General features: G+C 44.9%; 1 protein-coding gene across 6 annotated transcripts in view; it reads right to left on the reverse strand.

The window, feature by feature from the left end:
- The window catches only part of LOC149356696 (rab-like protein 6), a 76,613-nt gene that overhangs the window by 34,555 nt on the left and 25,551 nt on the right, over positions 1–16,507 (reverse strand). For all 6 annotated transcript variants that reach the window (XM_089584281.1, XM_089584284.1, XM_089584283.1 and 3 more), the window contains 4 exons: positions 13,283–13,423; positions 9,505–9,610; positions 7,645–7,748; positions 645–772 (listed from right to left, as the gene is read on the reverse strand). In XM_089584281.1, the coding sequence (XP_089440407.1) occupies positions 645–772; positions 7,645–7,748; positions 9,505–9,610; positions 13,283–13,423 (479 nt within the window). The remainder of the gene's footprint in view (positions 1–644; positions 773–7,644; positions 7,749–9,504; positions 9,611–13,282; positions 13,424–16,507) is intronic.

A 16,507-nucleotide genomic window follows, 5' to 3' on the forward strand; every position in this document is an offset into this window, starting at 1 on the left:
CATTGAGTCAGGTGCAAAATGCAGTCCCAATAAATGCTTTCGGCGAGCTTTTCTTACTCGCATTATACGCGAATGAATGCATTTTTTTTCTTTTTTGCCGTCCCCAAATTACACCCCTGTGCAGAAACTCACTGCTGAACACCAGCAACGGCCCAACTCAAGGTGGTGGCAGAGGCTGTGGTGTGGGCCGGACACACTCATTTCTCTATTTCACACAGCCAACCCTAATGACTGTCCCCGTTACCGCAAGTGTGCTCGTTACATCATGCATCCAGCCAACCGTGACAATGCAAAGAGCAAGAATAATTCCCACGGCTATGCCCCTTTTGATAGCGTCTTTAATTTCACTCTTGGGTTTCTACGATATTTCACAAAATGATGACAAGAGTACAACCATTCCCACGGATGTGCGCATGCCTCCCACGGATGTGCGCATGCCTAACCATGACAATCGCGAGGCACGAAGCCACTCTGTGGGACAACCCATTTCTTTGAATTGCAAACTCTTAAGACATCCAGTACCAGTCCCTCTGCTCACAGTTGTTGAGAATTTCCACCTACAACCGGCAAAAGACCAGAAGATGCAGTGGGTCATCCCACTAACCAACTGGCCTGAAGAGACTAACTATGTGCATCCTACTCACAGTTGGCTGTTGTGGCACTGGAAGGCATTCCGTTGGGCATGGCAGCTGCTGCCTCCGCCGCAAACTTGGAGGCAGACGAGAGCTGCTCAGCCATCTGCCTCCGCCGGTTGTTGAGGGTCTCCACAAAACTGCGAGAGGCAAGGGCCAAAATTGTAGCCGACCACAGGTTGAAAAGTGCAGGAGTGTGCTTACACTCACAGCTTAACAGGGATGAATGTTACTACGAAAGAGGCAACTATATTGCCTCTCTAATGGAGCCAGGTACCACCATACCACTACTCTCATTGCAGAAGGGTATATGCTTGGGCTTGTTGGTTCATAACTGCAAGGTGAAAAACGTAGCGCAAAGAGACGAGGACACAGAAAGACGGACAACACACGGCGCTAACTTCCAACAATGGTTTATTTCAGAAAGAAAGGTGGTTTTATAACGACATCACGACCAACACGCCGTCAAACCATGAGCTAGCAAAGCGTATCAGCCAGGTATGCGAGCTCTTTCGCCATCAATGATACAGAGGGGGTACTAACACAATCATCTTTCAAAAGTGATATCCATTCCGCTTCTATGATTTCTCGTGTCAACCGGTTATTGTGCACTTTTAAAACCAAGCATTGTTCAAGAAGCGGTATGCAGTGACACGACCGGCAGTGGGCTGACAACCCTTTTCCACGCATATCATCTACGTCACGCCCATGCTCTCGAAGCCTATCATTCAGGCATCTGCCAGTTTGCCCTACATACTGCTTGCCACAGGAAAGAGGAATTTGATAAATGACATTTTCAATACAATTGACAAACTTTTTCCTATGTTTTTTCGTACAACCAACACCCTTTTTAGATTTTTTGAAATGTTTCGTACACAGATGACTCAACTTCTTAGGCGCCGAAAAAACCACTCTAGCTCCCGAACGTTGCGCTACTTTTTTGAGATTATGGGAAAACTTATGAAAATAAGGAATGACGGCAACTTTTTCTTTCTTACTCATGGCATCCTGGTTATCCTGGCCTTTTTTATTGCAGACTTTTTTCAAAACACCTTCCGCCACAGACACTAGGACATGGGAAGGGTATCCAGCATTCTCAAGCCTCTTGCACTGCTGAGAAAAACTTTCATGCATGAGGTGCGGGCAAGACTTCTTCAGAGAATTAAAAAATGAAAGGCTAGCAATAGATCTTTTTACGAGCTTAGAATGGGCTGAATGAAAAGGTAACAATGGTTTTTCGCCGCGAGGTTTGAACATCCAGCACGTCCGGTCATGATGCATTGTAATGCTGATGTCAAGGAATTGGATAACCCTGTTTTCAGGTAGTTCAAACGGTAGTTCAAGAGGACTAAAATGGTTACGAAAAAGGGTGAGAACATTAAGAACGTCATCCTTAAAGGAACTGGCATTACTGTTAAGAACAATCAGAAGGTCGTCAACGTACCTAAAAATCTTGATTACATTGGTATCTTTTACAATATCAGCAAAAGACCTGTCCAAACGGGCTAAAAACAAATCGCTGAGGATGGGTGCAATGCAGGAACCTATACAGATGCCATCTTTCTGAAGATAAGGTTTTTCATCCCATACTATGAACGTTGACTTGAGATATAATTTCAAAAGTTCTATAAATCCATTCACCGAGATGCCAGAAGCATTTTGAAAAACAATCGGCCCTTGCTGGTCTGTACATTCTTCAATACAGGATAACAAAGCATCATGCGGAATGGAATAATACAGATCTTTTATGTCCACAGAGAAAGCGCATAGGCCTTGTTTCTCATGTGACTTGAAAAAATCTAGAACCTGCTCAGAATTACGGACAAGAAAGGGATCCTGAATAGAAAGCAGCTTTAGTTTTTCTTGTAGGCACATGGCAACCGATTTTTGCCAAGTACCATTCTCGGATACAATAACTCGGAAAGGAACATCAGTTTTATGGGTTTTTGCATTGAAGAAAACGTGAATAAAGTCCTTATTACAATCCGTAATTCTTTTCAAAACAGAACCAAGGTTTAACTTTTTGCACAGTTTCTTCGCTTCAGCTTTTTTCTTTAAAATGTTTACAGTTGGATGGCAGTTAAAAGCGGAGGACAGAGCTTCACACGCTTTTTCATTAAACATACCGGACGGAAACACAGCAAACCCTCCTTCTTTATCCGCAGGAAGGAGGCACAATGAATGCTGCTCGAGATACGACTTAACACGATTTACAGGAAGTCTGGAAGGCTGCCACTTACATCTCACCAAGGTATCGACGCCTGCCGAAACACACCGGTCAGCCTCTTGTTCAGGGACGATTCGGGAAATCTGGTGAACGAACGTGAGCCACTCCGCAGAAGACGTACTTGGCTCCAGAGCAAACTTAGGACCCAACGGTAGAACAGATTTCACATGGTCAGGAAGATCCAGTCCTTGCGGGGTATGGATGACATACCGGGGTGAAGATGGCTTGTTGCCAAGCTGACTTCTGAGATAGCTCAGTTGTCGCTGCCAAACGAAGTCCGTAGTCTGAGTACGTCTTCTGCGGAGCGGCTCACGTTCGTTCACCAGATTTCCCGAATCGTCCCTGAACAAGAGGCTGACCGGTGTGTTTCGGCAGGCGTCGATACCTTGGTGAGATGTAAGTGGCAGCCTTCCAGACTTCCTGTAAATCGTGTTAAGTCGTATCTCGAGCAGCATTCATTGTGCCTCCTTCCTGCGGATAAAGAAGGAGGGTTTGCTGTGTTTCCGTCCGGTATGTTTAATGAAAAAGCGTGTGAAGCTCTGTCCTCCGCTTTTAACTGCCATCCAACTGTAAACATTTTAAAGAAAAAAGCTGAAGCGAAGAAACTGTGCAAAAAGTTAAACCTTGGTTCTGTTTTGAAAAGAATTACGGATTGTAATAAGGACTTTATTCACGTTTTCTTCAATGCAAAAACCCATAAAACTGATGTTCCTTTCCGAGTTATTGTATCCGAGAATGGTACTTGGCAAAAATCGGTTGCCATGTGCCTACAAGAAAAACTAAAGCTGCTTTCTATTCAGGATCCCTTTCTTGTCCGTAATTCTGAGCAGGTTCTAGATTTTTTCAAGTCACATGAGAAACAAGGCCTATGCGCTTTCTCTGTGGACATAAAAGATCTGTATTATTCCATTCCGCATGATGCTTTGTTATCCTGTATTGAAGAATGTACAGACCAGCAAGGGCCGATTGTTTTTCAAAATGCTTCTGGCATCTCGGTGAATGGATTTATAGAACTTTTGAAATTATATCTCAAGTCAACGTTCATAGTATGGGATGAAAAACCTTATCTTCAGAAAGATGGCATCTGTATAGGTTCCTGCATTGCACCCATCCTCAGCGATTTGTTTTTAGCCCGTTTGGACAGGTCTTTTGCTGATATTGTAAAAGATACCAATGTAATCAAGATTTTTAGGTACGTTGACGACTTTCTGATTGTTCTTAACAGTAATGCCAGTTCCTTTAAGGATGACGTTCTTAATGTTCTCACCCTTTTTCGTAACCATTTTAGTCCTCTTGAACTACCGTTTGAACTACCTGAAAACAGGGTTATCCAATTCCTTGACATCAGCATTACAATGCATCATGACCGGACGTGCTGGATGTTCAAACCTCGCGGCGAAAAACCATTGTTACCTTTTCATTCAGCCCATTCTAAGCTCGTAAAAAGATCTATTGCTAGCCTTTCATTTTTTAATTCTCTGAAGAAGTCTTGCCCGCACCTCATGCATGAAAGTTTTTCTCAGCAGTGCAAGAGGCTTGAGAATGCTGGATACCCTTCCCATGTCCTAGTGTCTGTGGCGGAAGGTGTTTTGAAAAAAGTCTGCAATAAAAAAGGCCAGGATAACCAGGATGCCATGAGTAAGAAAGAAAAAGTTGCCGTCATTCCTTATTTTCATAAGTTTTCCCATAATCTCAAAAAAGTAGCGCAACGTTCGGGAGCTAGAGTGGTTTTTTCGGCGCCTAAGAAGTTGAGTCATCTGTGTACGAAACATTTCAAAAAATCTAAAAAGGGTGTTGGTTGTACGAAAAAACATAGGAAAAAGTTTGTCAATTGTATTGAAAATGTCATTTATCAAATTCCTCTTTCCTGTGGCAAGCAGTATGTAGGGCAAACTGGCAGATGCCTGAATGATAGGCTTCGAGAGCATGGGCGTGACGTAGATGATATGCGTGGAAAAGGGTTGTCAGCCCACTGCCGGTCGTGTCACTGCATACCGCTTCTTGAACAATGCTTGGTTTTAAAAGTGCACAATAACCGGTTGACACGAGAAATCATAGAAGCGGAATGGATATCACTTTTGAAAGATGATTGTGTTAGTACCCCCTCTGTATCATTGATGGCGAAAGAGCTCGCATACCTGGCTGATACGCTTTGCTAGCTCATGGTTTGACGGCGTGTTGGTCATGATGTCGTTATAAAACCACCTTTCTTTCTGAAATAAACCATTGTTGGAAGTTAGCGCTGTGTGTTGTCCGTCTTTCTGTGTCCTCGTCTCTTTGCGCTACGTTTTTCACCTTACTCTCATTGGTTCTCTATAGTATTCAAGCATCACATTTGAATCAAACTGTTCAACCGGACAATGTATGATGCAAATATTATCCAGAGCTGCAAACAGTAGTGAAACTAAAACACCTAGACTGGCGAGTGGAGAAATAAAATGCTGTTTCTTTTCAGCTTTTAGCTCCCACTCTAGGCAAACACCATCCTGAACTTGGGGCCACGTCGACACCGACAACCTCCAAAGCTGACATTTGTTGGAGTGATCCAAGTGCAATCTGAATTAATGGTGGTGCAAACTTGGAGGTCCCAATGCCTCCCAAGGTGGAAAGTGGGCGAATGTGTCAAGCAGCAGCTGTAACGTAAAGCATGCTGGCCACCTGGAAGCAGCCACCAAAGCAGCTCGCCCCACCCTTAAGCTATACGGCATATATATAGCTGCAATGCAATCTGTGCTGCCCACACCGAGTCTAGATGACAAAATACTGCAAGTGTGCACTGTACATGAAAGTCATGCTGAGTCCACTTTTGGAGACAGAAAGTTAGTCATGTCATCACCATGACTGTTATGTGTGCCTCTATCATTTAATAACCATTGCCAGCTGAAATGCGAACATTAAAAGGAACAATGCACCTTTCTGCTGCAATATTGATTAGAGTAATTGATGAAGGACATGAACGGAGTATAAGGTGCATTGTTTCTAAATAGTCCACATGCACCTGTAAGGGACACTGAGGAGAGCCCTAGTAATATTTTTTTTATAGCAAAATCCGATAGTTCGGCATGTCATGGCTTTGTTGCCGCTTGGCCGGCAGTGAAAGTTGCATTTATTTCTAAGAAATTTGGATTCGAAGTTGAAAAAGTTTTTCCCGCCGCTCTGATTCAAACTTGGGATTCTCTTATTATGACACAGAACTAAGTGACATGAACATGACGTGCACATGACGTAACGCAGACTCCGTGATTTCTGGCAGCCAGCAGTGCGGCCTAGCAGCAGCCGAAAAGAAAGCTACCGCCGGCCGCACGTTGAAGGCATCTATCGGCCGTTGCGGCCGTCGCTACCGCCGCTTCGTTTACGTTTGCATCGGCGTTTTGCCAGCGTTACGGTGGATCCTGTCCTCGAAGTTGTCAACAAAGTTCTCGGAAATAGACACCTTTAGCATACTGTGTACCTTGTTACCGTTAGCGGAATACCGGGAGCCCGCCTACTGCCGGTGAGCAGGCGCTGATTGGTCCCGATGCTGCAGGCGCGCGTAGCTGCCAGACACATGGCGCCATCTGGTGACGTCAAGGAGATTTGTGCATGCATTGGCTGCGCCTCAGTGATTCGTGGCTTCACGTGTCCTGGTGTTGCTAGAACCATTGGTTCTAGCAACACTGTTTTGTCCTATGACGTCATCATGCTTGTACTTGCGAGTTTCGCCTGTGGCGGCGATACCTGTATTTTGGTTCTTGCTGTTTTCTATGTTGCAAGACCTTTGTTGTCAGTATGAGTGGCGTTTTTGTAATCAGGGGCTGGTACTCTGTCGATACAAGCCAACTTCAATTTCTCCTCCGTGTCTCTTTAATGCTCCAGCTCAATTTGATATTTGATCCTCATATTTGATCCAAGCTGATACTTCATTATGTGTGCAGACTGACTTTGTTTTTTGCCCAGCTTTTGCAGAATTAGAAAATGAGAAGCCGATCTTGTGGCGCTTGAAGCAGCAAAAAAAAAGTCAACTGTTCCAACTTTAGAAGAATGAAACAAATACGGGACGATACAAATAAGAATGAAAAAACAGGGCGATTTTAGGAGAACCAAGCTGAATAATGGCATGGTTGTTTCTTCTTTGCAATGCGTGGTCACTGCTCTTTAGTTAGAGTATAAGCCCTGCTATTATTTGACCGCCATGAACCAAAATCTCGCTATTTTTGTAGTACAGTAAAACCTTGTTGATTTAGACCTCAAGTATGTGGAAAATATGTTCCACATATTTTCATTCCACATATTTTCAGATTACAAAATGGCCGCCAAAAAACTGCCAAAAACTGCTCGCACAAAAGTAAAATTTGGTAAAAACCTGGCCAATGTTAAAAACAAAAACTGCACAATAATGGAAATTGCATGGAGTTCTGTCAAATGGTGAACACTATCGGCAGTGTTGGAAGCAGAGGAGCTTCTTAATGGTAAGCATTCCGGCACCACAGACTAACATGGGCGTTTGGCAGATCTCCAGCGGCAGTCCGAGTGGTCCAAATTTCCAATTACCAGGGGGGTCAGAATTAATAAACTTTCACTGTATTCCTATTTTTGCATGCTTTCTTTAAAGTACCACGCAGGTATTTAAGTTGCCTTTTTTACCTTAATGGCTTGAGTTTTAGTTAACAAAGCAACATCATCAAGTAAAGCAATTAACCTGTAAACAATTTCAACGAGCTTCACGCCAGTGGCCAGCAAACCCGTGACGTCACAGTGCCAGGCACGGCCACCCCCCAAGAACAGCAGAGGGAAGAGGGTGCTCACAGCTCGTAGTTCTGCTCCTCAGATTCCTGCAGCATGTCCAGTTCATCGTTAGTCGCATCCGTCTCCTGACTGTTGCGCTCCAGTTGCAGCAGCAGGCTCTCCCGCTGAAAGGAGAGAGCCCCCCTGTAGTATCGGCCACATGGCTGTGCCTATTCAAGCCACTCTACAAGTACTGGCTACACATCAATTCACTGCATGGCTTCTCAACGCCATAGTAAACATGGCTTGAAGCTTCAGTGCAGAGAATTATTTTTTTACATTAAACTACTATTAAAGGCTTGTTACTAGTACAATGCATACCCAATAGATAGGCCATGTACTTTATGGTCTTAACCAAAAAGCACTGGTCTCTGGGCACATTTCTGAGAAACACTTTCCTCCCCTTCCCTTCCCTTTCCAAAGGAGCCACTCAGGACAGTACTGCAGATATTTTAAACCCATGTCGAGAAGAATACCACTCCAAGGCATTTTTTCCTCCTTCCAAGAACACAGTGGGCATTTCCAAATGCCTGTAAGTGCAGGCAGTGGATTCGACTGCATGAAAGTTTTGTCATTAGAACAGTAAAAGCTCGTTAATTCGAACTCCAAGGGACAAAAAAAAATGTTTGAATTATCGAAAAGATCAAATTATCAAATGAACTCAAAAAAGCTAACAAGAACCACTTGCATCACGGTAAATTTATTTGGTAACCACTGGGCAATGGTTACTTGCTCTTGAGACAAGAACCGCTACTGTGTCGCGCACATCACAAGCGGCAGCACCACATTTGAGAGGACTTTACAGCACAAACTGCAAATGGCACGTGATGAGTGCACAGTTCTGGCACACTGGGAAAACGGAAGGATTTGTGGATGGAAACACCCAGTGGTGCTGAAGAGGGGGGGGGGGGGGGGGGGGGGGGGGGGGTGAAGATGGAAGTAGAAAAGACAAGCGATGTGCAATCAGTTCAGGTGTGTGGTTGGGCTCAGTTGTTTGGCTGATGGGGGCTGGTGTAAAACTCCGAAAAGCAAAAGTGACGCGATGTGACTATGCGGTGTGACTGTTCTTAGAGATGGGGCCGTCTGTTCGTCCTAACGCCTGCCTTGCATGCACGTCACAGGTGCGCAAGCGACTACGCAGCATGAAATTCAGGTTTGAATAGGAATATTTGGACAATCGCTTGCTGCACTGGTCGTACCTGGATGTGGCCTCCCTTCGGGAGCACGATGCAAGACCATCAGCGTCCGAATTAGGGAGCGTGCGATGCCGAAGGCTTACATGGGCATTGGCCGGGACTGCGTCAGCAGTTCAAATTATCCAAACTTTCTAATTAATGAGGTTCGAATTAACAAGCTTTTACTGTAATTAATTATACTGGTTGATTTGTGGAAACATCTTTTTTTATTACAGCAAATAAAGCTCGGATATGGCTCACCTCATGAGCAAAAGGATTAGCCATCTCGGTGGAGAGCATGCATGTTTGTGACTATTTCATATTCTCTCGAGTGTCTTTTAAAACATATCAAGAACTAAAGTTGAAAGAGCACTTTCAAATTTGGGTGCTAACAACACAAGTATGCTAAGAAAATAGATTCAACAAGGTCTGAAGCCCTATTACTACAGTCAACTGTGCACAGCATATGTAGTAGTTAGGTAAAAAAAAAAAAAAAATGGCTGCTCTTTGCTTCTATCACCCCTTCTGTATACTTTTTTGCCAATACAGTTCATGATGAGCTACACAGGGGAATGTGTGAACAATAATGAAAAGGCAACTACTTTACACGCGGGTTGTGGTCATCATGGAAACCTCCCACACTACGCTTTTGTACTGCACAAACAAGACAGCTGCGATCAGACAGAAGAGCACCGGAGATGCCCACCTGCAGCTGGAGGAAAGGCAGGTTGAACCACTTGTACAGGAACTTGAGGCCAAAGCCATTGCGCAGCGAAGACTCCGCATAGCGAATCTGGGCACTGCCTGCAGGCCTACACAGAGCAAAGGGGACTCTTATATTGAAACAGCAAAGACTACACAAACAGATGACTGGAACGCGATGATAACGATGCACAGAATTACAGTAGACTCCCTTTAGCACAAACTCAAAGGGGCCACGAGAACTCACTGGTCCTTTCAGAGGTGCCGCCAAAAATGGGTATGTGAGCATGCAAGGTATGTCCAAATACAGTCAATACTGTATATATCCTACAGTGAGAACATCCCCAGACCCCTCTTTCGCATTGACCCCATTTGTGAATTCCGCATGCCCTGGAATTTAAATAGACGTGACTGTAATTGCCTGCACCAAATTCATCTGGACGTTGCCTTTACTAAATTCTATCTTTATAAAATTGGTGTATCAAGTAGCCCTCTGTGCCCGACATGTGGTATGCGCGAAGATATACAACACTTGATCTGCCACTGCCAAATCTTTAATACTCATCGCAAGGCACTGTTAGGTGCTTTAGGACTTCGTCAGGACGACCCCGTGCACCTGGAGCATGTCCTTGGACCCTGGACTGATGCAACTTCGGCTGAGTGAGGGACAAAAGCTTTTTTAGTTTTTCTAAGGGACACGGGTTTAGTGGACATACTTTGATAGTCATCTAAGGGACATGGTTTTCGTGGACATACTTTGATACTCATTGTGTGTGTGAGAGTGTGTGAGTGTTGAGTATGTTTGATGTCACCTCTTTTTGCACCCTCTTCTTTCATCCTCATCTGGAGTAGCATGCCAGGCCCATAACCAGGCAGACCTCTCCATTATCCATTAAAGTCTCTTTCCTCCTCCTCCCCTTGAAAATTCCATGCAAAAGTACGGCACTACTCCATTCACACGAACATTCGGCACATCAAACGATGCTCCCTCGACCACTGTTCGCACATGGAGATGGTTCGGCCTTGGGCAATGTCAAATCGCATGAAGAGGTTAACGTTGGGGGTGCCTGAGAGCTCCTCACGCTCATTGCTGTGGTGAGAAAAAAGGCAGCAGAGACTGTTCTATTCTAGCAGAATTAGACCTCTTATGGCTGGTTCCAAAGCACCATCCACTCTGACTGCTTCAATGCAAAGCAGGATAGGCCTAGGATGCGCTTCGGAGTTTCTTAATCGGATCTTTAGTCTCCTGAGATAGCTTGCCGTTATCCTATCGAACCATCCGACTGTCCACTTCTACAGCGCACTCCATAACGATAGCTGTGAGATTATCATTCATTACTTGAACATTAACGTCGTCATCCACAGAGCCAAATATCTGTTCTGCAGCGAGATCCTGAATTCCTCTACTTTCCCCCTTACCGCTAACTCGTCAATGGGCTTCCACCTCACTAGTTTCTTCCGTTCCCTCTTCAAGTCTAGCCTAATTTGAGACCTTACCATACTGTGGTCGCTACAACGGACCTTACCGAGGACCTCGACATCCTCTACGATGCCAGGGTGAGCACACAGTATGAAGTCTATTTCATTTTTAGTCTCATCATTGGGGCTCTTCCATGTCCACTTCCTTTCTCCCATTTGCGAAAGAAGGTATTTGTGACCCATAAATTTTTCTCTCACTGTGAATTCTACTAATAACTCCCTCCTATGCCATAGTCCCCCACTGCCTTGTCTCTAGTCTGCTTGGCATTGAAGCCGCCCATCAGTACAGTGTACTGTGTTTTCAGTTTGCTCATTGAAGGTTCCACGTCCTCACAGAAGCTTTGACATTCAGGTCATCACGGCTGGATGTAAGTGCATAGACCTGTGCCACCTTCAGTTTGTACCTCTTATTAAGCAGCCTAATTACCATAGCTGCCACCCTCTCGTTAATACTGTAGAATTCCTCTATGTTGCCAGCTATATCCTGATTGATGAGGAATCCCACACCTAGTTCTCGCCTATCTGCTAATCCACGATAGCACAGTACATGCCAGTCCTTTTGCACTGCATACGCCTCAACTATCATTCTCACCTCACTAAGCCCTATGACATCCCATTTAATACCCGTTAGTTCCTTGAACAGCACCGCTAAGCTAGCCTTACTGGATAAGATTCTAGCGTTAAACGTAGCTATTTTTATACACCTTGCAATAATAAATACCCTTTGAGCTGGATATATATCCGGCAGTATATCCTACACAAAAGCAATGAATCAAGTGAGCTGAACAGTGAGAGCATGAAATAAGCTCAGGCTCACATCCCTTCTACACCGCAGCTCTTAGCATGAATTCTGTGTTGCAGTCATTGGCATCAGCGCTGTCAGTATAACACGCCACCTGGCAACCATAGCAGCAGAGCAAAACGCCACTGCCACTACAAAAGTGGAGGAATGGACAATCGGAAGGCAGTTGCCACGAAGGTGGCTAGCCGCGTAACAGGTGACGCGTGAAGAGCTGCGCTCAAATTTTGCATTACTAACTATCGTAACAGTCTGTCAATTTTTTCCACTTTTTCTGCAGCTATTATTTTTTTGTTTTGCTCTCCCTCTGGCTCCTAATCACTCTATCTCTCTCTGAGATCACGACTGTTTTTTTTTCCCCTCTCTCTCTGTCTTTCTCCACTCTGTCTTCCGTAGCACAGCCGTTACCAACTCCACAAGCCCCACGCCTTTTCGTCCTCGCGAAAACTGACCACACCAGATCTCCACGAGAATTCCTGCAAGAACACCTCTCCCACAAGAGCACTTCCCCACACATGCCAGCAAAAGCTTTTTTGCTTGCCTCAAGAGCGCACAAGTTAACTCATGGACAAATAAACACTTTCACATTGTTTGTCTTAACCCTTTGAAGGTTTTTGCCGTATATGTACGGCGGCGGTTTTCTGTCCCGCAAGGTCTTTGCAGTACGGGTACGGTTTCGATCTTCCGTTTGAAATTTTGCACCAAAAGAACAATGGGTGCTCACTGGGGGGTGCTGCCACCTCTTAGGACTTACAAGAAGTGTTTGAATTTTGTGCTGCCTTCTTACGGAGATAAGCAGAACTTATGTCTAGCTTTAGCGCGGCGGCACAGACTGCGGCAACACCCCTTTTGTAGTTTTGGTTTCGCCACGTGATCGCAACGGAGTCGCGCGAAATTTGAGTTTTCTTTTTGTCAGCACTGTCTTGCAGGGGCTGCCGAAGTTGATTTCTATCTTTATTGGCGCTGCTCTTAGCTTGCTTACCACCGTTGCTCGCGAGGTATTCTCGCCCTCTGTGGCAACGCGCCCACGCGGTTTCGATTCCGCCGCGGGATCGCAATGGAGTCGCGCGAAACGTGTTTTCTCTTTGTGGGCACTGTTTTGCAGAGGCGGCGAAAGTTGATTTCTATCTTTATTGGTGCTGCTCTTAGCTTGCTTATCACCGTTGCTATTCTATTCTATTGAACATTTTCCAGTTGTGAGTGATGCTGTCAACAAAGTACTGTTCCTAATTTTTTTTTAGTATTTATTCTCGATTATATACATTTTGTAGATTCAAGATCCGCAATAAAGTAATTTGACCACCTGGGAAAGTTTTCTTCAAAATAATTCGACCCTCAAAGGGTTAACTAATCGGTCTTAACCAAGTTCACCTTACTGGCAGCCTGACATGTGGAAATAATCCTCTCGCCTCAGTCATGCAACTGAGGGGGAGGATGTTGCATGGAACCAAAGCATCAGTGTGAATAAACCGAGGGGGAAACAATAAGAAGAGCGACCACTCACCGCTCTACCGATTCGACGTAGAAGCGCACTTGGTCCTCAGTGATGTTTCGGTGGTGCTTCATGTCCAGATGATTGGCCAGAACCAGAACTGGAATGTTGGCCGGAACCTTTGGCAGCTCACGCTGCACGTAGTCAAACGTCCTGGGTGCAAGCAGACGTCAGCTCCTTGTGAGACAGCGAATAGGACAGGGACAGACTCTACAAAGCTTATTAAGCAAACCCAATTCTTATGTACACACACAATACCAATTGGCTATCCTGTGATGCAACAACTCTCAGCCCCAGTATACAACACTAACGAAAAAAAAATGCCGCCACTGTCTGGAAGACGGAGTAACGAGTGTTAGATGGGACTACAAGTCTCAATGCGAGATGTGCTGTTTTCTATTTGCTGTCACAGATGGCGCTGTGATCTCAGGGTGGTAGCAGACCCCACGAAATCTCGAAACGTGATGAGTAAGAGTTAATGCTCTTAAAACCTTACTGCTGTGATTGTTATTGCTACTGCACTAAAAGCTCGTTAATTCCAACTTCGGGACACTGGAAAAAAGTTCAAATTATCCAAAAGTTGGAATTATCGAAGGACCCTAAAAAACTGACTGGTTGCTTGCTTTTGAGGTGAGAACAGCGCGACTTATTTTTTGTATTTCCATCAATGCTTTAGTGCTTGCACACTGTCGACAGCGTCGAAGGAGAACACCTCCAAAGTGGTAAGGGTCTCCCTGGCGCTGCTACTGTGTCACCCCCCCCCCCAAAAGTGGCAGCGTTGAGTGTGAAGGGGCTTCACAGCACAAACAGTGAATGACACATGACGAACATGCAGTTTCGCAGCACTGGAAGAACCATGCTGGCGTAAACGAATGATCAGCGGCAAGAAAAAGAAATGGGGAAAAAGACTAGCAATGCACCAATCAGCGCCCGAAACAGTGCACAGCTCAGCAGGGCGAGACTGCAACTATGCAGTGTGAATGGTCTTGGAGGTGGGGATTTTCGTTCCCGTTGCGTCTGCTGTTACACAGATACCAGAGGTGCAGAGGTTCTGCAGCATGGAATTAAAGTTTGAGCAGGACTATTCAGACGATCACTTGCCGCACTGATAACCAAACACAGTCCCCTACCCACGACACGGCATTCACGCTGTCACGGTGTCAGCGCCCCTGCTACTGCCACCAAACCTGTTGACATTCGAGTGCTGATGACGGCCACAGGCGAAGAGGAGCAACCAACTGACAGCCCAAGTCAAATGCAAAAAATTCTTGAGTTATCCAGGTGGTCGAAATTTCCGGAGCCCTCCACTACGGCGTCCCTTATAGCCTGAGTTGCTTTGGGACGTTAGAACCCCATAAACCAAACCAAACCAAACCTTGAGTTATCGGGCAAACCAGTCAGACCTTTTGTCAAACTAAACCAAAAACTAGATAATTTAATGCCACTGAAAGCAAGGGCTGAGCAGTCTATACAGACAATGTCTGATTATTTTGATGAAATCATGAAACGACTTGATAACCAAGACAAAAAAATCTGCCAACTACGCAAAAGGATGGAACTGGTTGAGAATGCATAATGCAAAGAACTGCGTCAATTTAACGCAGATATGGACGAGCTGCAATTGTGAAGCAGGAAAAGCAACTTGTAAAAAACTACCTGCGGCAGAGATTAGTGACAGTGGCACCGAGGCAAGCCATTGGCTTCCTGCCAAAGTGGACAAGGTGCCAGCCATCCTTGTGCAGTTTAACGACAAGTGCAAAGAGACCAATGGCTTCAGAACAGAAAATGTCTGCTTGTGTGGAAACCTTACTCGAAGGACAAGACTGCTACTTTTTCATACAAAAGGTTAAAATCATTTGAGATGAGCATGAGCATCTGACACTGTAAATGGATAACATTCATCACTGCTGCAAAGAGTGACACAAAGTATGATGGCACCGAACGCACATTGTCGACTCCCAAACGAAATCCTCAATGCTGTTTCCTCTAAATTGGAAAGCCCATCAGTGCTGAAATGTTTTCACCTAAATGTTAGGTCAATTGAATGAGCAAGATGAATTCGCAATCCTCTTAAGCAGCTTTGGTTTCCCTTTTGACGTAGTTAAGGTCTTCGAGACCTGGTTAACCGATGGCGATAACTCTGAACATTTTCTATGAATCACAATATGTGTCAAGGCAGTGGTGCAGGCATACTTGCTAATGCACATTTTCAGTGCGAAATGGTAAATAAACTGTGTTATATGTTGGATCATGTTTAAACTATCTCCATTATAACAGGAAACAACATAATGTCTGTGGTCTAGAGACCACCATCTGGCAGTGCGGGTTCCCTTCTTGAAACTATGGAAACCTACCTAATATTTATAACAAAGAATAAGTATGATGCAATCACTGGTGGAGATTTTAATGCAGATATGTCATGTGCAATAGTGAGCAGTGTGGATTTCAATGGTTTTTTTTATTTATTATTTTTTTATTATTATTATAAGGTTTAACGTCCCAAAGCGACTAAGGCTATGAGGGACGCCGTAGTGGAGGGCTCCGGAAATTTCGACTACCTGGGGTTGTTTAACGTGCACTGACATCGCACAGTACACGGGCCTCTAGAATTTCTCCTCCAAAGAAATTCAGCCGCCGCGGCCGGGAGATTTCAATGTTTCGTTAATGCGTTAAAAATGTGGCCACCACAGCACCCCGTATCACCCCCACCTGCCAACACACACAGATCTGTTCTTAACAAGCATCTGTTCTGCACTCGTTCACTCAAGAGTGACACGCAATGATATAAGTGATTGTATGGGCATTTATCTGTTTTGCTACAAGGAGGTTCATTCTATAACAAAGTGCAACAGAAGGTTCTCTCGAAAGATTTCGTGTAGATATTAATGGGACAGCATTTAGACTGTCATCTCAAAAAAAATGTCCAGCTTCTCAGTCACAAAATTCCCCGATTGATCGAGAGGGTCACATGACCTTGAGACGTCATCACAACCTGCCCACCATTCCCAAATTCAATGCAGTTGCCACCTGATCATCATGGCACTGCCTTACGGGAGCTCGGCAAGAGCAACCGCGGTCTCACTAGCCCCACCAGTGGCTAGTGCCACTAGCCACTGGTGGAGCAGCGGTGAAATGTTTAATCGCTGCACCACTGCAGCAGCGGTGGTTTGAGGACTCCCTGAGATATGCAAATGCGACTGAGAGGGTCATGATGTCATCGACACCATGTGATCACCA

The sequence above is a fragment of the Amblyomma mixtum genome, chromosome 3, assembly GCF_055824585.1.
Source record: "Amblyomma mixtum isolate Tamu chromosome 3, ASM5582458v1, whole genome shotgun sequence".
In the NCBI taxonomy this organism is placed as follows: Eukaryota; Metazoa; Arthropoda; class Arachnida; order Ixodida; family Ixodidae; genus Amblyomma; species Amblyomma mixtum.